Genomic DNA, 23,002 nt, shown 5'->3' with positions numbered 1-23,002 from the left:
GGTGGGTGTGAGCTACGTCCATGAGGCCATGTTAGCCCCAGCAGGGCCTACACTGGCTCCCAGTCCGACAACACATTCAAAACTCCCTCCCTGTGTTGAAATGCCTCCATGGTTTCACCCCACTCCCTATCTCTGTCAACTTCCCCCCTGCCCCACTACACCCTGAGATCTGTGCCCCTCTCCAGTTGTGGTCTCTTGAGCATCCCCGATTTTAATTGCTCCACTGCCATTGGCGGCCGTGCCTTCAGCTGCCTGGTCCCTAAGACCTAGAATTGCCCCCACTAAACCTCCCCATCTCTCTACCTCGCTTTCCTCCTTTAAGATGCTCCTTTCAAACTTATTTTAAATCTAATTTTTCTACCTGTCAGCCTGTTCTGATATTGCCTTAGGTGACTCTGTGTTTTATTTTGTTGTATTTTCCTTTCTCGCAGCCACTTTATGACCCAAACTATGGCATCTCTCTGCACGTGGTGAAGTTGCAGCGTCGCGTGGAAATGTACCAATGGGTGGAATATGGTGATTCGAGGTCAGTGGCAGTGGAGCTAGGGGGGGATTTCCAGCATTGAGGTTTCTGCGGTGAGGGGCTTCTCTTATGAGGAAAGGCTGGACAGGCTGGGCCTGTATCCAGCAGAGATTAGAAGAATGAGAGTTGACCTTATTGCAACGTAGAAGACTCTGAGGGGACTTGATAGGGTGGATGTGAGGGAATGTTTCCTGTTGTGGGACAGACTAGAGCTAAGGGTCACTGTTTAAAAATAAGGGGCCTACCATTTAAGATGGAGGTGAGGAGAAATGGGGTGGGTGAGGCGGGGGTCATTAGTCTGTGGAATGGCCTATTGCTCTTAATTCGTATGTTTGTTCTCTGAAGTACTGGCATTTCTATAGTGCCTTTCACTCCTCAGAATGTTCCAAAGTACTTTACAACTAATGAAGTATTTTTTGAAGTGTAGTCACCATTGCTGCCGGGGAAGACGTGTGTAATGGTTGGTGAACTAGAAGGGAAAGCTAAGAAGCTTGTTGGTGCTTTCTGAACATTTGTCCCCAGTTCCAGCAGAGATCCAGAATGTTCACTTTGCACATCAAACCTGGAAACTCCTTAGACTTCAGAGATTAGATTGACCTCTAGGTGCCAACATGTTGCACTCACTGGATCAGTACAGATGTTGCATTAGCATTCTAAACTCTGCGGTGATGGAGGAAAACACAGCAAGATCCCACCATCCACAGTGAGTTAAGTGAGCGGATCATCTGTTTTAGAGAAGTTGGTCAAGGGATAAATGTTGGACACCTGGGCAAGCTCCCTCGCTCTCCTTCAATGGTGCTATGGGATCTTTTACATTGTGTTGTTGCGAGATCTTGCTGTGCACAAATTGGTTGTCACATTTACCAACACAACAGATCCAGTGGCACTGGGGAGAAGCGCAGGGGATTCCCCCCAGTGTCCTGACCAATATTCATCCTTCAACCAACTTCACTAAAATAGGTTATCAGGTAATTTATCTCACTGCTGTTTGTGGGAGCTTGCTGTGTGCAAATTTGGCTGTGTGTTTACTACGTTACAACAGTGAGGATAAGTACTTCATCAAATGTAAAGTGCTTTAGGATGGCCCGAGGATGCGAAAGGCACCATAGAAATGCAAATTCTTTCTTGGTGTCCCCTCAGAAGGTGCTGGTGAGAATAGAAGCACTGGCAAGTGCGCTGAGCCTGGTGACCTTTGCTATAATAGGGTAGGAGTGTCTCTGGGGAATGGGGCAGAAAGACTGGCCTGATTTCTGGTTCCTAACTGTTGCCCAGTAGCTTCCCACAACCCCATACTTCCCCGATTTATTTTGTCCGCTCTCCACTTCACTTCCAAATACTTGAGATGAAGATCCAGATGCCAGTCAGTGCCTTGGAACTAGGAACATCAGGTTTTATGGTCTTATTGATCTGCATTGCTACTTTTAATAATTTGTGAATGTGTACCTTTAGAAGTCTTTGTTCCTCTACTTCATTTAGACACTTATTATCCTGCTTAGGTCATTTCACTGATCACTCAATTAGCGGCACAGGTTAATGAGGCCAGTTTTAGGGAAAGCAAAAACTGCATCTCATTCTTAGAGGGACAGAATTGAAAAACAGAGAAGTTGTATCGGACATCACTGGGACTGACTGTGAACATTTCTGGTCTCCAATATTATAAAAATGATATAGAAGCACTGGAGAGGGTGCATAAATGATTTATAAAGATGATACCAGGACTGAGAGGATATATTTGTCAGGCAGGGGTGGTCTGATAGAATTCTGTAAGACTTTGGCAGGAAAGACATAGAGAAAACAAGTCCACTTTTGGATATCTAAACATACGTAGGGTACAGGAGGATAGTGACTGTGTTACTAGATCTTTCTTTCCTTTTATTTATTCATGGGATGTGGGCTTTGCTGGCTGGGCCAGCATTTATTGCCCATCCCTAGTTGCCCTTGAGAAGGTGGTGGTGAGCTGCCTTCTTGAACCGCTGCAGACCATGTGGTGTAGGTACACCCACAGTGCTGTTAGGGAGGGAGTTCCAGGATTTTGACCCAGCGACAGTGTAGGAAGTGCGATATATTCCCAAGTCAGGATGGTGAGTGACTTGGAGGGGAACTTGCAGGTGGTGATGTTCCCATGTGTCTGCTGTCCTTGTCCTTCTAGATGGTAGTGGTTGTGGGTTTGGAAGGTGCTGCCTAAGAAGCCTTGGTGAATTCCTGCAGTACATCTTGTAGATGGTACACACACTGCTGCCACTGTGCGTCGGTGGTGGAGGGAGTGAATGTTTGTGAATGTGGTGCCAATCAAGTGGGCAGCTTTGTCCTGGATGGTGTCCAGCTTCTTGAGTGTTGTTGGAGCTGCACTCATTCAGGCAAGTGGGGAGTATTCCATCACACTCCTAACTTGTGCCTTGTAGTTGGTGGACAGGCTTTGAGGAGTCAGGAGGTGAGTTACTCACTGCAGAATTCCCAACCTCTGACCTCCTATTGTAGCCATAGTATTTATATGGCGAGTCCAGTTCAGTTTCTGGTCAATGGTAAACCCCCAGGATGTTGATAGTGGGGGATTCAGTGATAGCAATGCTATTGAATGTCATGGGGAGATGGTTAGATTCTCTCTTGTTGGAGATGGTCATTGCCTGGCACTTGTGTGGTACGAATGTTACTTGCCACTTGTCAGCCCAAACCTGGATATTGTCCAGGTCTTGCTGCATTTGGACATGGACTGCTTCCATGTTTGAACCAAGGCTGTAATAAGGTTGAGCTGAGTGACCCAGGCGGAACCAAACCTGAGCATCAGTGAGCTGGTTATAGCTAAGCAAGTGCTGCTTGATAGCACTGTTGATGAGCCCCTTCCGTCACTTTACTGATGATCGAGAATAGACTGATGGGGCAGTGATTGGCCAGGTTGGATTTGTCCTGCTTTTTGTGTACAGGACATACCTGGGCAATTTTCCACATTAAGATAAAAGCAAAATACTGCAGATGCTGGAAATATGAAGCAAAAACAAAAAATGCTGGAAAAACTCAGCAGGTCTGACAGCATCTGTGGAGAGAAAGACAGAGTTAACGTTTCGAGTCTGTATGACTCTTCAGAGCTCTGAAGAAGAGTCATACGAACTCGAAACATTAACTCTGTCTTTCTCTCCACAGATGCTGTCAGACCTGCTGAGTTTTTCCAGCAGTTTTTGTTTTTGTTTCAATTTTCCACATAGCCAGATAGATGCCAATGTTGTAGCTGTACTGGAACAGCTTGGCTAGGGGCGCAACAAGTTCTGGAGCGCAAGTCTTCAGTACTATTGCCGGAATATTGTCAGGGCCCATAGCCTTTGCAGTATCCAGTGCCTTCGACCGTTTCTTGATATCATGTGGAGTGAATTAAATTGGTTGAAGACGGGCATCTGTGATGCTGGAGACCTCCGGAGGAGGCTGAGATGGATTATATAAATCTGGAATAAAAAGTTAGAATCAATAATGGTGATCGAGAAACCACCGGAACCACCCAAATAAAAATCCAATTGGCTCACTAATGTCCTTCAGGGAAGAAACTCTGCTGCCCTTGCCTAGCCTGACCTACCATGACCCATAGCAATGTGGTTAACTCTTCACTTCCCTCCGAAACGGCCGAGCAAGGCACTAATTTGTCAGCAAGACTTCTCGAGGGGGAATTTTGGAAGGGCAGCAAATCCAGTCAGGAATTCAGGAGAAACTTCTTTACCCAGAGAGTGATGAGAATGTGGCTCTCACTGCCTTGAAGTGGTTGGGGTGAAATGCACAGATACGTCAGAGGAGATAAAAACAGAAAGTGCCGGAAAAACTCAGGCTTGGCAGCATCCATGCGGAGAGAAACAAGAGTTAAACGTTACGAGTCATAGAAAGTTTACGGCACAGATAGGGGCCATTTGGCCCATCATGTCTGTACTGGCTGAAAATCGAGTCACCCCCAGCCTCATCCCACTTTCCAGCATTTGGTCCGGGTCGAATAAGACTCTTCTTCAGAACTATTTCTAATTCAAATTCCCGGTATACGCAGTATTTTGTTTACATTTAAGGGGGAGGCTGGATAAACACACGAAGGAGAAAGGAATAGAAGGATTGGTGATTGGGGGAGATGACTTGGGGGTAGGAGCTTGTGTCGAGCATAAACACCCAGCATCAACCAATCGGGTCAAACGGCCTGTTTCTGTACTGGGAACTCAATGTAACCCAGTGAATTTAGGAAGAGAAGTCGTCCATTCAGCCCCTTGAGCCTGTTCTGCCATTCTACCAGATGTTGGCTGGGATCTTAGGAGATGGAAGGGAGAAAGGTTTTGGTTGGGGAGCGGGTGGTGAAGAAACAGGCCTGAAATGCTACTTAAACTTCATAGATTTGAGCTTTCACTGTGAGATGAGCGTGAGGAATTAATTGCTGCAATTTTATCCCTAGGGACTATGAAGAGAATGGTGAGAAGAAGACAGAGACTAGATATTCCTACAGTAAGTCCCAATCGATCAGAGACTGAATCACTGTTTTATTCAATACTAACTTATCTCCTGTAGCATTGCTCACTGTTGAGTCAGGTAATGCATTTGGTGTGTCCTACCATGTGATGCACAATGGAATCTTTTAATGCCAGAAAATTTATTTAGTTTTTACTTATTGCTAAATAAATGCTGATTCAGGTCAAGCAGGGTTAAATCCAGAGTTTAATTGTTGTTTAATCCCCTCATGGCCTCACTGCCTCTTACCTCTGCAACCTCTTCAAAGAAGTGGGTTTTAAGCAGCGACTGAAAGGTGGAGAGGTTTAGGGAGGCAATCCCAGAGCTTAGGGGCCCAGGCAGCTGAAGGCACGGCCGCCAATGGTGGAGCGATTAAAATTGGAGATTCCAAAGAAGCCAGAATTGGAGGAGCTCCGAAATCTCGGAGGGCTGTGGGGCTGGAGGAGGTTACAGAGATAGGGAGGTCAAGGTCGTAGGTTATGGAGGGATCTGAAAAGAAAGTTGAGAATGTTATAGTTGAGGCAATGCCAATGTGGGACTCATGAGCCTTCCCTGAAGTGTTGAGGTTTTTTTAATTGGAGGAGTTGGTGGACTTGAGAACCAGCGTTGGTCAGTGAGCGCAGGGAGAGGCGGGATAGAGTGAGAGACGGGACACTGTCAGCTTACACAGTTCTTCCAGCTTCCGTTATTTGGGGAGACACAAATGGCGACTAGCTTCATCAGATCACTGTCAGGAGATTTGACCCATAACCTTTGTTGTTCAGATACGGAGTGGAAGTCAGAAGTTGTCAGCAGCAGGAGCTTTGATCGTGAAATTGGGCACAAGAACCCAAGGTAAGAATATTTTCAAAGTGAAAGGTACATTTACTGATGGGACCAGTCGCTCAGAATCAAAATGGCAGAGTTGTCAGAATGTGTCCCCTCTGGTTATCACAGCACTGTGCCTTTCAAACATTCCAGCCCATGACCTTTGCATGGCTTGATTTGACCTCTGTCTACATGAATAGGCATCCCCTGATTTAATCGCTCCACCGTTGGCGCCCTTGCCGTCAGCTGCCTGGGTCCCAAGCTCTGGAATCCCCTCCCTAAACCTCTCTGCCTCTCTACCACTCTTTCCTCCTTTAAGATGCTCCTTAAAACTTACCTTTTTAACCAAGCTTTTGGTCACTTGCCCCTATATCACCTTATATGGCTAGCTTCAAATGTGTTTTTAATTTATTCATTCATAGGATGTGGGCGTCGCTGGCTGGGCCAGCATTTATTGCCCAACCCTAATTGCCCCTTGAGAAGGTGGTGGTGAGCTGCCTTCTTGAACCGCTGCAGTCCGTGTGATGTGGGTACACCCACAGTGCTGTTAGGGAGGGAGTTCCAGGATTTTGACCCAGCGACAGTGAAGGAACGGCCGATATATTTCCAAGTCAGGATGGTGAGTGGCTTGGAGGAGAACTTCCAGGTGGTGGTGCTCCCATCTATCTGCTGCCCTTGTCTTTCTAGGTGGTAGTGGTTGTGGGTTTGGAAGGTGCTGTCTAAGAAGCCTTGGTGAGTTTCTGCAGTGCATCTTGTAGATGGTACACGCTGCTGCTACTGTGCATCGGTGGTGGAGGGAGTGAATGTTTGTGGATGGGGTGCCAATCAAGCGGGGCTGCTTTGTCCTGGACAGTGTTGAGCTTCTTGGGTGTTGTTGGAGCTGCACTTTTGATTCAGTATGCTCTTATGCTATAAAGTTCAGAGAAACCTCTTGTTAAAGATACTATATAAATGCAAGTTTTTGTTGAAACCATCTTGTGACTTCAGTCCTGTCAACGGGCAATAATAGATTGAATGGTCTGAGTATTAATCTGCTGCTTTCCTTACCTTCCCCTCAGTTCAATGGCAGTCGAATCATTCATGGCCGTGGCCTCTGATGTCAGTGTGGGCAATTTTCACCTTTCCAAAGGTAAGCAAGTTAAATAATAAGTTTTTAATTCTTGACTTTTAGATATAGAAAGCCTCCTAAGGCTGGTTCGAGAGGGAAGGAAAATACAGGAATAGGCAAAGGATCAGAGATGAATTGGAAGGGGTGAGTGTAAGACTGGCTAAAAGATTGGAGTTTGAGAAGACTTTTAAAGGTAGGGAGAGGATAGGAAACCCCCCTTTTTATTCCATTCATGATGATTCTCAGTCTGTGTCCCCCTGTTAACCAACTCAGTAACCAGTAGAAACAGTTGCTCGCTATTTACCCTCTTAATCCTCTCTCAATTTGAAATACTTCACGTGTCCGACTCTCTCTGAATGGAAAAGCCTCAATAATTCAATCCTTTCTCCATCGCCATAACGACTCATTCCTGTTGCCATTCTAGGAACAGGAGGCCATTCAGCCCTTCGAGCCTGTTCCATCACTCACTCACATCACGGCTCATCTATAGCTCACATCCACTTAGTTCAGTTGTGAGGTTTTCAATTGACCCCCAGTTTCAACAGCTTTTTAGGGGGTGAGAGAGTTCCAGATTTCCACCCCCCCTTTGTGTGAAGAAGTGCTTCCTGACATCATCCCTGAACGGCCTGGCTCTGATTTGAAGGTTCTGTCCCCTTGCTCCCCACCAGAGGAAATAGTTTCTCTCTATTGACCCTATTGAATCCTTTAATCAACTTGAACACCTCCAGAGATCACCCCTTACTTTTCTAGACTTGAGGGAATGTAAGCCTAGTCTGTGCAGTCTGGCTGTATAAGTCTTGGGTATGGAGCACAGTTTGAGTCTTGGACTCCATGCAGAGTGAGTTAGAGAAAGAGATGCAAATGGCACAAAAGGCAACAAGGAAACCTGACACTTTGGAATGAGGTGTTTAAGCAGCAATGACTGTGAGCTCGATACTTTGGCAGTGAATCTGGGGCCCTCATTGAATGAGCGACAGGAGCAACACTGGCATCTACCTGGCAAAGCAGAATATTGCCCAGGTATGTCCTGTCCACAGAAAGCAGGACATATCCAACCCAGCCAATTACCACCCCATCAGTGTCTACTCGATCATCAGTAAAGTAATGGAAGGAGTCATCAACAGTGCTATCAAGCAGCACTTGCTTAGGTATAACCTGCTCACTGACACCCGGTTTGGGTTCCGCCAGGGCCACTCAGCTCCTGACCTCGTTACAGCCTTTACAGCTCAAACATAGTCAAAAGAGCTGAACTCCTGAGGTGAGGTGAGAGTGACTGCCCTTGACATCAAGGCCGCAATTGACCGAATGTGGCATCAAGGAGCCCTAGCAAAACTGGAGTCAATGGGAATCGGGGGAAAACTCTCCGCTGGTTGGAGTCATACCAAAGGAAGATGGTTGTGGTTGTTGGAGGTCAATAATCTGAGTTCCAGAACGTCACTTCAGGAGTTCCTCAGGGTAGTGTCCTCGGCCCAACCATCTTCAGCTGCTTCATCAATGACCTTCCTTCCATCATAAGCTCAGAACTGGGAATGTTCGCTGATGATTGCACAATGTTCAGCACCATTCACAACTCCTAAGATACTGAAGCAGTCTGGGCCCGTAAGCAGCAAAACCTGGACAATAGTCAGGCTTGGGCTGACAAGTGGCAAGTAACATTTGTGCCACACAAGTGCCAGGCATTGACCATCTCCAACAAGAGAGAATCCAACCATCGCCCCTTGACATTCAATGGCATTACCATCGCTGAATCCCCCACTATCAACATCCTGCGGGAGCTACCATTGACCAGAAACTGAACTGGACCAGCCATATGAATATTGTAACTACAAGGGATGACTGCCTGCAGAGTTCTGTTGCTCAGTGTTTATGTTTAAAGTCGCAATTCTGGCTTTTTCTTTGGTTAGGTTTAAAAAGTTGCAATTTTCTCAGTGTATTCAATTAATTATTTATTTAAAAATTTCAGAGCGAACTCGAGGCCAAGTTCAGGCCCCGACTTGGGGATCGGGTTTTAGCAATGGCTTTTTTCAGACTGCACTCCTGAATCTGAAAATCTTTAAAGATTTCTCAGGACTTGCTGTAGCCTGGAATTTTGAAAGGTTTAGCTCCTCCTCGCTAGGTCTGCTGACTGGGCTCTGGGATTTGAAGCTGGACTTCCAAAGGAGATGCAATGAGTCTCCTTTTGCAGTAAGGAATTTTAAATCTCTGCCTTCAGCTTCCAGGCCTTTCTTTGGAGCTTTTCCTGGCAGTACTTCCTCTGTGCCTCTGCTTCTGAAGCTTCTTTTCAGGTCAGAATGCTTTGTTAAATCTTTTCTCAGTCTTGCAGCATTTTAATTTTTTCTCTGCATTTTCAGCAAGGTTTTGGGTTTTTCCATAAGCTGCCACCATGTTGTAGGGTGTTGGTTACAGTTCGGTAGGTCTGGAGAAGTCTTCGGAGTCGTTAGTAGGTTAGCTGTAAGTCTTTATTGACTCTTAGAACTATTTACAAATATACAGTAAAGGTTACAAGTTAGGAGCTGTCTCCATGCTTGCTGGTACACACAGCTCTGTCCAACACTCAACTGACTCTAGGTGTGGGTCCTGTGCTCTCTGTGTGGGCGGTACTGTACTCAGTCCCACATTAACCCTATATGTGGCTGACACTTATACTACGCCTATCTCTCAACCAACATCACTAAAACAGATTTACCCTGCTGCTGTGTTTCCTGACATGATTTATATCTGACAGGAAATATTCAATGGACATTAAGTTCGCAGATGACAGGAGGGGGTTTGGAGCATTTCAGCTATGAAGTTCGTAGATGACATGAAAATTGGTAGTGTCATAAATAGTCAGGAGGAAAGCTTTAGATTACAGGACGTTATAGATGGGCTGGTCAGATGGGCAGAGCAGTGGCAAATGGAATGTGAGGTGATGCATTTTGGGAGGACTAACACGGCAAGGGAATACACAATGAATGGTAGGACCCTAAGAAGTACAGAGGATCAGAGGGACCTTGGTGTACATGTCCATAGATCCCTGAAGACAGCAGCACAGGTAGATAAGGTGGTTAAGAAGGCATATGGGATACTTGCCTTTATTAGCCAAAACATATAATATAAGAGCAGGGAGGTTATATTGGAGCTGTATAAAACGTTAGTTAGGCCACAGCTGGAGTACTGTGTGCAGTTCTGGTTGCCACACTATATGAAGGATGTGATTGCACTGGAGAGGGTGCAGAGGAGATTCACCAGGATGTTGCCTGGGCTGGAGAGTTTCAGCTATGAAGAGAGACTGGATAGGCTGGGGTTGTTTTCCTTAGAGCAGAGAAGGCTGAGGGTGGACCTGATAGAGGCATAGATAGGGTAGATAGGAAGAAATTTTTCCCCTTCGCGGAGGTGTCAATAACCAGGGGGCATAGATTTAAGGTAAGGTGCAGGAGGTTTAGAGGGGATTTGAGGAAACTTTTTTTCACCCAGAGGGTGGTTGGAATCTGGAACTCACTGCCTGAGGGGGTGGTAGAGGCAGGAACCCTCACAACATTTAAGAAGTGTTTAGATGAGCACTTGAAATGCCACAGCATACAGGGCTACAGGCCAAGTGCTGGAAAATGGGATTAGAATAGATAGGGGCTTGATGGCCGGCACAGACACGATGGGCCGAAGGGTCTGTTTCTGTGCTGTATAACTCTGACTCTAAGAGCAGATCAGAGACTGGGAATCCTGCGGTGAGTAACTCACCTCCTGACTCCCCAAAGCCTGTCCACCATCTACAAGGCACAAGTCAGGAGTGTGATGGAATACTCCCCACTTGCCTGGATGAGTGCAGCTCCAACAACACCGAAGAAGCTCGACATCATCCAGGACAATAAAGAGGGAGAAAATAAACTTTGAGGGTAAACTGGCAAGTAATATAAAAATGGACAGTAAGAGCTGCTTTAAATATATAAAAAGGAAGAGAGAGGCCAAAGTGAACATGGGCCCTTAGAGAATGAGGCTGGGGAAATAATAATGGGGAACCAGGAAATGGCAGAGGAGTTGAATAAATACTTTGCTTCAGTCTTCACGGTAGAAGACACTAATAGCATTCCAAAAATACTAAATAATCATGGGGCAAAAGGGTGAGAGGAAATAAATACAATAACTATCACTCGAGAAAAAGTACTAGGGAAACTAATGGGGCTAAAGGCCGATAAGTCCCCTGGACCCGATGGGTTGCATCCTAGGATATTAAAGGAAGTAGCTACAGAGATAGTGGATGCACTGGTAGTAATCTTCCAAGAATCCTTAGATTCTGGAAAAGCCCCAGAGGATTGGAAAACTGCCAATGTAACACCCTTATTTAAAAATGAGAGGGAGACAAAAAACAGGTAACTATAGGCCAGTTAGCTTAATATCTGTCACTGGGAAAATGTTAGAGTCTATTATAAAAAATGTAAGAGCAGGACATTTAGAAATACATAATCTAGTCAAGCAGAGTCAGCATGGCTTCATGAACAGGCAATAATGCCTGACAAATTAATTAGAATTCTTGGAGGAGGTAACAGGCAGGATAGATAAAGGGGAACCAGTAGATGTAATATATTTGGATTTCCAAAAAGAGTTCGATAAGATACCACACATAAAGCTACTTAATAAGATAAGAGCCCATGGTATTGGGGGTAGTATATCAGCATGGATAGAGGATTGGCTAACTAATAGAAGACAGAGAGTTGGGATAAGGGGGGCATTTTCAGGATGGCAACCAGTAACTAGTGGAGTGCCACAGGGATCAGTGCTGGGGCCACAATTATTTACAATATATATTAATGACTTGGATGAGGGAAGTGAATGTACTATCGCCAAGTTTGCAGATGACACAAAAATAGGTGGGAAGGCAAGTGGTGAGGATGACACAAAGAGTCTACAGAGGGGTATAGACAGGTTAAGTGAGTGGGCAAAAACTTGGCAGATGGAATATAATGTGGGAAAATGTGAGGTTATGCACTTTGGCAGGAAGAGTAGAGGAGCAGAATATTATTTAAATGGAGAAAGTCTGCAGAAAGCTGCAGCACAGAGGGATTTGGGGGTCCTCGTGCATGAATCACGAAAACATACAAGTTCAGCAGGTAATAGGGAAGGCAAATGGAATGTTGGCCTTTATTTCAAAGGGAATAGAGTATAAAAATAGGGAAGTTTGGCTAAAACTACACACGGCACTAGTTAGACCACACCTAGAATACTGTGAACAGTTTTGGTCCCCTTATCTAAGGAAAGATATCCTGGCATTGGAGGCAGTCCAGAGAAGGTTCACTAGGTTGATCCCTGGTATGGAGAGATTTTCTTATGAGGAGAGGTTGAGTAGGTTGGGCCTGTACTCATTGGAGTTTAGAAGAATGAGAGGCGACCTTATTGAAACATATAAGATTCTTAGTGGGCTTGACAGGGTAGATGCTGAGAGGTTGTTTCCCCTTGTGGGAGAGTCTAGGACCAGGGAGCATAATCTCAGAGTAAGGGGTCACCCATTTAAAACAGATGAGGAGGAATTTCTTCTCTCAGAGGATAGTCAATCTGTGGAATTCTTTACTGCAGAGGGCTGTAAAGGCTGGGTCATTAAGTATATTCAAGGCTGAGATAGACAGATTTTTAATCATTAAGGGAATCAAGGGTTATGGGGATAAGGCAGGAAAGTGGAGTTGAGGATTATCAGATCAGCCATGATCTCATTGAATGGCGGAGCAGACTCAGTGGGCTGAATGGCCTACTTCTGCTCCTACGTCTTATGGTCTTATGGACAAAGCAGCCCCTTGATTGGCACCCCATCCACCGCCTTCGACATTCCCTCCCTCCACCACCGACGCACAGTAGCAGCAGTGTGTACCATCTACAAGATGCACTGCAGCAACTCACCAAGGCTCCTTCGATAGCACCTTCCAAACCCATGACCTCTACAACCTAGAAGGACAAGGGCAGCAAATGCATGGGAACACCACCACCTGGAAGTTCCCCTCCAAGCCATACACTATCCTGACTTGGAAATATATATCGCCGTTCCTTCACTGTCACTGGGTCAAAATCCTGGAACTCCCTCCCTAAAAGCACTGTGGGTGTCTCTACACCACATGGACTGCAGCGGTTCAAGAAGGCAGCTCACCACCACCTTCTCGAGAACAATTAGTTGTGGGCAATAAATGCTGGCACAGCCAGTGATGCCCGCATCCCATAATAAATTAAAAAAGCACTGTGGGACCTTGGTGTGTGACAATTGGCTGCCACTTACCCATCTGAAATACCCATTTGAAATGACTACATTTCAAAAGTACTTCATTGGCTGTAATGCACTTTGAGATGTCCTATGGTTGTGACAGGCACTTTATAAATGCAGTTCTTTCTTAACCAGAGGACACAGATTTAAGATAATTGGTAAGAGAACCAGAGGGGGAGATGGGGAGTGTTTTTTAAACAGATGAGTTGTTGTGATCTGGAAGGCGCTGCCTGAAAGGGTGGCGGAAGCAGATTCAATAGGAACTTTCCAAAGGGAATTGGAGAAATACTTGAGAAGAAAAAAATTGCGGATCTTATGGGAAGAGTGGGATTAATTGGATAGATCTTTCAGGGAGCCAGTACAAACTTGATGTGCCGAATGGCGGAGCAGGCTCGAGGGGCCAAATGGCCTCCTCCTGCTGCTCCTATTCCTTGTGTTCTGTAATACTGTTTTACGCTGATGTGGAGGTGGCAATGTAACTCGCGAGGCGGGTCCTAATCTGAGTCAGACAAGCTAAAGCTGATGCAGTGTCGCCTTCTAACGTTTCAAACATTTCCCTTCGAGAGGAATCCGGAACTCAGGGTCACAGTTTCAGATTAAGGGATCTCCGTGTATGATGGATATGAGGAGGAATCTCTTCTCTGAGAGTTGTTACTGTTCCCCAGAGAGCAGTGGAGGCTGAGTCATTGAATATATTCAAGGCTGAGTTAGACATCAACAAGAAAGTCAAGAGTTATGGGGGACAGGCAGGAACGTGGGGTTGAGGTTACATTCAGATCAGCCATGATCTTATTGAATGGCGGGGCAGGCTCGAGGGGCCGAATGGCCTCCTCCTGCTCCTATTTCTTACGTTCTTGTAAACGTTATTTAAATTTTATTCGGGACACTGCTAGTTGCCAGCACATGGGCTCTGGACTCTCCCCCGTGCTTTATAAACAGGCCACCCTGAAGACCGGAGCCTTGTTCTGTGAGCAGAGACTCAGACAGGTGCAGAATGAGGCCCATCTTGCTTGTGCCAGTGTGTGGGCCCATGGATCGTCACCTGAGGTGCAGCCAACAGTATAACTGCGATATGGCCATTGCATTCCATATCTGCTTATCTGGTGCTAGGTGGGTGCTCAGTGTCAGGGCTCAGTACATTGTGTGAACGGATTTCAACGTTTTTAAAATATGGTCAATGATGGTTTATGGGTCTCCAGTAATCAGTCTGGGGTCAATGGACCCGTAACCTCGTGGGTTTCTCAAGCCCCCATGTGAGTAGTTTGGGTTCCATGTTCTGAGCTTTACTTTGAGTCTCCCCTTTGTTTCTTTTTTAAGGTCTAATTGACAGAATCAGCACCTTTAAGAGGATCAGGCTGAACAAGTTTGAGGGCCCTCACACTGACATCATCGTCCAAGACGATTACTTTTATCATAGCAGCAACCCCAGGAACCCAGAGGTGAGCAACCCCCACCCATACTCATACCTGCGCTCTCTTTCATACCCTTCTCTCTGACATGCCCATCCCCTCTTAACCGTAGCTACATTTCAACAACAGCACTTAATTGGCTGTAAAGCACCTTGGCACATCCTGTGGTCATGCGGGCTCTGCGGAATGCAGGTTATTTGATTTCACAATGTGTTAATATCCATCTTTTAAAAATGGCTCCAAAACGTGGGCACCCATCAATCTACCGATCAGGTGAAGTGGGTGGGTTTGATTTGCGATGGCCTCGTGTGCTGCTAAAGGTAGGTGGTCAGAGCTGATACACAATAGCATCGGCTATGGCTCAGTGGGTAGCACCCTCGCCTCTTGGGTCAGAAGGTCGTGGGTTCAAGTCCACTTCAGAGACCTGATACAAAAACCGAGGCTAACACTGCAGTGCAGTTCTGAGGGAGTGCTGCACTGTCAGAGGTGCTATCTTTCGGATGAGATGTTAAATCGAGATCCTGCCTTCTTCCTCGGATGGACGTATAGGATTCTATGGCCACTATTTTGAAGGGAGCTGGGGAATTCTCCCCAGTGTCCTTGACAATATTTATCCCTCAATAAACATCTCAAAAATAGATTATCTGCTCATTGTCACATTACTGTTTGTGGGAGCTTGCTGTGTGCGATTTGGCTGCTTTGTTTCCTATACTTTGGAGTGACTTTACTTTATTGGGTATAAAGCGCTTAGACATCCTGTGGTGCTACAGAAAAGCAAGTTTATCTTTCTATTTAGAGCGGCGGAACAGGCTTGAAAGGCCCAAGGGGCCTCCTCTTGCATCTATAGGTTGAATCCTGACTGATGGACGTCCTTCACCCTGGCAGATTGTCACCAACTCCTCCCACGTAAACACCCCCATGCACAGCTCGCAGGCCATAGGCAGATCAAGAACAAGTTGGCAGTGCAACCTGAGAGTTCTCGGGGCCTCTCTGTGTGGGAGCCCTGGCCAGTAACCGTTGGAAGGATCCGCTCTCGCTGATGTCCTTGTTGAAGTGGAGAAGTGTAAGTGGGGTGATGGCAGAATTGGATGTGTTTCAGGAGAGATGGGTTGAGGGGGGTAGGGTGCGAATTGGTGAGAGGTTTTGACATGTGCCTCCTTGCCACACTCCTCTCTGTCTCTTCAAATCCCTGAACTCATCCGAGCTGCCCCACAAATGATGGGGGGGTTATGATCAATGTCCCCTCTAAGCTGCATGACCGCACACAAGTCCCTCCCTTTAAATTGCCGCACAGAAAAAATGTAAAGGGACTGCGCTCTGAATCGCCCACGTGCTTTGAGAAAAGTTAGAGGGAACCTTGGTTTTGCTCTGTCCGAAGGGACAGACTCCTAGTGCTGAGTGGCCTCTTGCTGTTCAGTTCAGTGGCACTTGCCGCTAACAATCTTTTAACCCTTGTTTTCCCAGGTTGGCGATCTCCGTGTTTCCTTCCATTATGCAGGGCTCAGCGGAGAATGGTCCTACCTGGGCCAGCCTGATGTGGTAGGTTCCATCTCTCATTCCTCTTTATTCCTTTCCTCTCTCTCTCTCACCCCCTTCCCTCTCTCTGCGACGTTGGCTCTTGGGGATACGGGCTCCATGGGCCCCAGTCTGGCCCATGCGAGTGGAGGGGTGAGTGCTAGCTTGGCTCAGTTGGTCACACTCATTGAGGGTTCACGTCCCACTGGAGGACTGGAACCCAGAATCTCAGCTGACTCTGAATCCCAACCACCCACTCCCTCTTGCCCTGGGGAAAAAAAACTCTCAGCCGAGTCATTTACAGTGACATTTGTTGAATTCCCAACTCTCTAGCCCTCGGCCCTCCATTAGCCTCAGTGCCTCTGATCTGTTCAATTGCATCCTCAGCTCCGTCTTTGTAATGTCCTTGTCCCTGAGGATGTTTTTTACACTCTCCTACCCCAGTCGCTGCTGACACGAGTCTAATCTTCATTCCCTCATGACCCTGAGCTGACCTGGCTCCATCTCCTCCCCATCCCCATCTTTAACACTGACCATCTCTGCCCCTGACTCAACTCATCTGCTCATCCGCGCTTTATTTACCGCCAGACATCATTCCAACATTCTCCTGGCCGGCCTGCCTTTTCCACCCTCCGTAAACTTCAGCTCATCTCAAACTCTGCTACCCGTGTCCTAATCTCACCAAGACCCATTCCCCACCTGCTGGACACCACCCAGTCCGCCCGCCCACCCCACCGTCCGTCCATCCACCCCACCGTACTCACTGACCTACATCGGCTCCTGGTCTGGCAACACCTCGATTATAAAACTCGAATCCTTGTGTTCAAATTCCTCAAACGGCTTCGTCCCCTCCCTATCTCCGTAACCACCTCCAGCCCCTACAACCCTCCCCACCTCGGGCATCACTCAGAGGGCAGTCAGAATGTAATGGGCTCAAGACCCACTCCAGAGACTTGAGCACATGATCCAGGCTGACGCTCCCAGTGCAGTATCGAGGCAGGAGGGATAACTTTCAACCGAGACATTAATCGGAGGCGCATCTGCCATCCTGAGTGGACACACAAGGTCCTATGGCTGTTAATTCAGAGAAGAGCAGGAGACTTTTTGCCAGCCTTGTGGCCAATATTTATCCCTCAATCTGTGTTACTAAAAGCAAATCCTTTGTTCATTATCACATTACTGTTTGTGGGATCTTGCTGTGTGCAAATTAGCTGCCAAATTTCCGACATTACAATGACTACATTTCGAAATTACTCCATTGTCTGTAAAATGCTTTGGGACGTCCTGAGGTTGTGAAAGGTGCTATAGAAATGCAAGTTTATTTTTCTTTCAACACTCAGCTCCACTGCTTATAACCTCTTGTGCATCTCCCTCCCTGTCCTCACCTCAACCCTGATAGCTGCACCTTCAGCTAGCTGACTGGGTGATCCGAGCTGATTCTATTGCCCCCTCGACTCACTGAGCTCGATTCTGGAACCTGGAGTGATGTCGTGGCCCAGACCGGAACATAACTTCTACAAACTCCAGCTCCCTGTGGTTTGGATGTTTCTCACCGTGGGATGGGGGTAAGGATGACCCCCTGGAGATTGTCCGTCTGAACCGGACACACACATGCAGAGAGAGAGCCTGTTAGAATTCCTGCTTTATGTTCAGGTGAGTTTGTTGACTGGTTGTGATATGGTTGCTCTCCGCAGGTCACCATTGTGGCTCGTCAGAAGGAGAACCAGCTGATTCCGTACCAGACACAATCCGGGAACGTTTTGGAAATATTGCACGAAGAGTCGCTGTCGGCAACGGTCAGTAGTGAAATGGTTAACAGACATGGGTTTAGCCGTTCTTGTTTCTGTTTCTCACCTGCTTTGGCACGGAGTGTGAGGCAAATACCACAGACCCCACAGTCCACACATCGAGTTCACAGGAACAGGCCATTTGGCCCATCTAGTCTATGCAGATGCTTATGCTCATTCAAGACTCCCACCCCTTTACGTCTAACATATGTCTATCAAAGAACAAAGAAAAGTACAGCACAGGAACAGGCCCTTTGGCCCTCCAAGCCTGCTCCGATCATATTGCCCATCAACTAAAACATTTTGCACTTCCGGAGTCCGTATCCCTCTATTCCCATCCTATTCATGTATTTGTCAAGCTGCCTCTTAAATACCACTATCGTACCTGCTTCCACCACCTCCTCTGGCAGCGAATTCCAGACACTCACTACCCTCTGTGTAAAAAAACTTGCCCCGCACATCTCCTCTATAGTTTTCTCCTCTCACCTTAAATCTATGTCCCCTAGTAATTGACTCTTCCACCCTGGGAAAAAGCTTCTGACTATCTAACCAGAATCCTTCTATTCCTATCTCCCTCATGTGTTTACCCAGCTTCCCCTTAAATGTATCCACACTATTCACCTCAACCACTCCCTGCGGGAGCGAGTTCCAAACTCTCCCCACTCTCTGGGTAAAGACGTTTCTCCTGAATTCCTGGCTGGATTTATTGGGGACCGCGTTATATTTATGGTCCCAGGTTTTGAATTGTACCCAGTAAGAATCGGTACCTTACCGTCCGGTGCCCTAGCGGGAGTGGGATGTGTTTGGTGGGCTCGGGAGGCCTGTACCTCAGCAGTGCAATCCGGACTGCAGGGAGACATGGGGGTACAGGCGGGGAGCAAGGGTGGGGGGTGGGGGGGGGTGGAAACGAGAGAGGAAATGCAACATAAAGAATTGGAGTTGGAGGCTCCTTAAACGGCTTATTATCAGTTTGTTAAATCCGCTGTCCAAATTGCTGACCGATTTCTCTCCCACACCCTGCAGGAAGTGTTTGAAAAGGAGCACGCTGCGAATTCTACGCTGACCTGGGCACTACGATTTGCTGGTTGGCTGCTGATGTTCGTTGGCGTGAAGCTCATGACGAAGATTTTCCACACACTGGGTGAGCCGGGATTTGCTCTCTCTGTTTTTGTCGCAGAACTTCCTCCTGTTGTGCCGATCCACCAGTTCACACAGATTGGTAATTCGATCCAGTCCCCACTGAAACCGGTGAGGGCTTGGAATTTTATTTATCCTCATGTCCTCTCACCTCCCTGCTTTAAAATTTGTCCTCTTGTCACTGAGTCACAGGAACCAAGAGGAGGCCTTTCAGCCCCTTGAACCTACTCCACCGTTCATGGCTGATCTCCATCCTAACTCGATTTACTTACCTTGGTTTTATATCCCTTGACGCTCTTGCCCAATAAAAATCGATCAGTCTCCATCCTGAAGAGAGTTCCTAGTTTCTATTCTCGGTACAGGGCAAGAATGTTTCTGGATGTTGTTCTGGAATATTCCTCAGCTCCGCAGAGTGTCCAGGTACGAGATTCTGAAAGTGTAGTTCTAATGCTCATCCCCATTGGGAACTGAGACAGCATTCTCTCTCTGTTTGCCCACTGGTAGGTGTGCGCATGCAGGCATTGACGAATATGCACCTGCCTTGGGCACTAATGCCAACTAAATACGCACATTTATAAACATTTGTGACAATCTGACTCAGGCCCCCAGTGGTTTATCGATTCGATGAGCCTGTTTTCAGCTTAAAGGTTATATACGCTAAGCTTTTTGGCAGTGCAGCATCTCATCTGGAATCTAGGCTGGTGCATCAGCCACATCATTACATCTCTGATTGGTAAATTTTAAAAATGGGTAATAGACGCTGGGTGCTGGTCATGTGATCTCAGTATTAATATTCGCACGGCCTTTGAATTTTAACCTGGTGCATTTGAAAGGTTAAATGGTCCTAGGACAAGACTGATACGTTTTGATCATTGTGAATGTTTTAGTCCTTGGCCCCTAATCTTGCTCCTGATTCGAGCGGGTGTGTGTGGCTGAAAGTGTCTCATTGCCACACCGGTGCTGGGATCTTCCAGGACTGGGCGGGGGGGTGAGTTTTGCTAGATTCAGTTTTAAACATTGTCACTTTTTTTCCTCCTGCAGTGGACTGGATCCCGATCGTCCGCAACTTGGTCAGCCTGGGCCTGACGGTTTTTGCCGCGTCCGTAGCCACCTCGCTGACCCTGCTGACCGTGGCCGTGGGCTGGATCTTCTACCGTCCCCTTGTGGCCCTCCTCCTGGGCGTCCTGGCTGCTGTCCCCGTCCTGATCGCAAGATCCCGTGACCGGCCGAAGATGCTCTGAGCTCTGCCGGAGGAACAATCCGTCCATGCGGGCGTGACCTTCCTTCCTGACCATCAGCCCGTCTCTCGCAGGATCCAGGCAGCCGGTTTGAAAAACCCAACGTTCTAGTTCACGTCGTTTCACCTACCTACGACAGGCCTGAGAGACATTGAAGTGAGTTTCCTGCGATGTTCCCCTTTCGCCGTCCTGTTTATTGTGGATGGCCCCGGCCACCTCCCTTTGAGCTCCTGGTTTAAACTGGTCAGACTCAGGTGCCTGAATCTTGGGTTTTGTGTGTGTACCTGCCCCCCTGGCACTAATTCTGAGTAAACGTGTTGAGTATTAAAATTTGAGACAACCTGAACGCTCGATGATTTATCGAGATGAGGCTATGATCAGTGCGAGGTCACCTGTGAGACACAATTTTGTTTTGACAATACAGGATCCAGTTGTGTTATTTTGATGGGGGCGGGGAAATGTGTTTCCCTGATGAACAAGTGTATTTTTAAATAAACAAAAAATATTCCCATGCAATCGCAGAAGGTGTATCACCTGTGCCTTTACCTCCTCCCTCCTCACCATCCAAGGCCCCAAACACTTCCTTCCAGGTGAAGCAGCGATTTATTTGCACATCTTTCCATTTAGTCCAGTGTTCATTGCTCACACTGCAGTCTCTACATTGGGAAGTCTGAACGTAGACTGGGCGACTGCTCTGTGGAACACCCTCGCTCGCTCAACGAGCGTGACCCCAGCCTTCCTGTCGCTGGCCATTTCAATTCACCATTTCGCCCCCGCGCCCACATTTCTGTCCTCGGTCTGCTGCAGTGTTCCACCGAAGATCAATGAAAACTGGAGGAACAGCACCTCATCTTCCCACTGGGTACTTTACAGCCTTCCGGGCTCAACACTGAATTCAACAACTTCAGACCAGGAACTCTGTCCACCATTTTGAAAAGCTCCACCCCCCTCAACTGCCAGTCTGTATCTTGTTCTCATGTTTTCCCTTTCACACAGCACTGACCCCTTTTTCTGCTATTAACATTCTGCTATTTTGCTTTAAGACAGCGCTGACCCATATTCTGCTATTAACACTTACTCTGGACCAAAGCTTTCATCCTTAATACTATAAATACCACTCCCGTTGTCTCGTGTTCCACTGACATCTTTGTCTTTTAATCTTCCCCTGCCCTCCAACCTGTCCCCCACCTTCTATTTTGCTCCACCTGACCCCCCTCCCCCTTTTTTTCAAAGCATAAAACCCATCACATTTCTGCCTCTCTTTTAGTTCTACACATTGGATTCAAAACATTAACTCTCTCCACAACTGGTGTCAGACCTGCTGAGTTTTTCCAGCATTTTTTTTTATATTTCAGATTTCCAGCATCTGCGGTATTTTGCTTCCGTTTAAGAAATCTACGTAACATTGGGTGATGTAGAGGATCACGGCAGGAGTTTAAAGGCGCTGCATAAATGCAGGTTGTTGTTGACTTCAACCATGGTATTATTCGTGTTGATTGAGCTCATTAACAATTTCATTTATATAGTGCCTTTAATATGGTAAAATGTCCCAAGATGCTTCACAGGAGGGTAATCAGACAAAAAGTTTACACGACCCAAAGGAGACAATCGGTCAGAAAGCTTGAGTCAAACTGGGACGTTTAAAGGAGCCTCTCCCATGGTGAGGCAGAGATGGTTAAGGGAGGATATTCCACGTATTTAGGTAGAGGTTTAGGGGAGGGAATTCCCTCGGTTTCAAGGGAATTGAGTGTATGTTTGAAAAGGAGGAAAAAGTACAGGGCTCTGGGGAGGGAAGGACGGGGGTGTGAGGCCACAGGTTAAGTGAGTGAGCAAAGATCTGGCAAATGGAGCAAAATGGGGCAAGTGTGAAATCGTCCATTTTGGCAGGATGAATAAAAAAGCATATTATCTAAATGGTGAGAGATTGCAGAGCTCTGAGACTCACAGGGATCTGAGTGTCCTAGTGCATGAATCACAAACATCACAGCAAGTAGTTAGGAAAGCTAATAGAATGTTACCACTTATTGTGAGGGGAATTGATTACAAAAGTAGGGAGGTTATGCTTCAGTTATACAGGGCACTGGTGAGACCACATCTGGAGTACAGTGTACAGTACTGGTCTCCTTATTTAAGGGAGGATGTAAATGCATTAGAAGCAGTTCAGAGAAGGTTTACTAGACCAGGAATACCAGGAATGGGTGGGTTGTCTTATGAGGAAAGGTTGGACAGGTTAGGCTTGTATCCACTGGAGTTTAGAAGAATAAGAGGCGACTTGATTGAAACCTTTAAGATCCTGAGGGGTCTTGACAGGGTGGATGTGGAGAGGATGTTTCCTCTTGTGGGAGAATCTAGAACTGGGGGTCACTGTTTATTAAAAAAAAGGGTTGCTCATTTAAGACAGAGATGAGGAGAAATTTTTTTCTCTGAGATGAGTCTTTGAAACTCTCTTCCTTTAAAGGCAGTGGAAGCAGAGTCTTTGAATATTTTTTAAGGCAGAGCTGGATAGATTCTTGACTAACAAGGGGGTGAAAGGTTATCGAGGGTAGGCAGGAGGTTACAATCAGATCAGCCATGATCCTATTGAATAGCGGAGCAGGTACAATGGGCCGAATGGCCTCCTGTATGATTCTGTGAGCAGGCCACCTGCTGACTGGAACTGGTTCCCCTCCCCCCACCGTGGTAGAGAAGGAAACTGGACAAGGATGCTGGCTTTGAGATGATAAGAACATAATGGATTTGGCTGTGTTTGGGATGGGTTGTTGCTACTGCGATCTATTATCAATATGGACGTGTC

The 23,002-nt window shown here is 46.8% G+C and overlaps 1 protein-coding gene across 1 annotated transcript in view; it reads left to right on the top strand.

Annotated features, from left to right (window-relative positions):
- Positions 1-20,728, top strand: part of tmem43 (transmembrane protein 43) — a 24,347-nt gene extending 3,619 nt beyond the window's left edge. The window contains exons 2-10 of the mRNA XM_078543003.1: positions 432-526; positions 4,935-4,984; positions 5,752-5,821; positions 6,853-6,923; positions 14,440-14,561; positions 15,996-16,070; positions 17,741-17,842; positions 18,857-18,974; positions 20,012-20,728. Coding sequence (XP_078399129.1) covers positions 432-526; positions 4,935-4,984; positions 5,752-5,821; positions 6,853-6,923; positions 14,440-14,561; positions 15,996-16,070; positions 17,741-17,842; positions 18,857-18,974; positions 20,012-20,211 — 903 coding nt within the window. The 3' untranslated portion in view covers positions 20,212-20,728. The remainder of the gene's footprint in view (positions 1-431; positions 527-4,934; positions 4,985-5,751; positions 5,822-6,852; positions 6,924-14,439; positions 14,562-15,995; positions 16,071-17,740; positions 17,843-18,856; positions 18,975-20,011) is intronic.
- Positions 20,729-23,002: the final 2,274 nt, after the last annotated feature.

This window comes from Cetorhinus maximus, chromosome 6 (genome assembly GCF_964194155.1).
Source record: "Cetorhinus maximus chromosome 6, sCetMax3.hap1.1, whole genome shotgun sequence".
Classification (NCBI taxonomy): domain Eukaryota; kingdom Metazoa; phylum Chordata; class Chondrichthyes; order Lamniformes; family Cetorhinidae; genus Cetorhinus; species Cetorhinus maximus.
The sequence above is the reverse complement of the archived record's forward strand: the minus strand, read 5'-3'. Positions and strand labels throughout refer to the sequence as shown.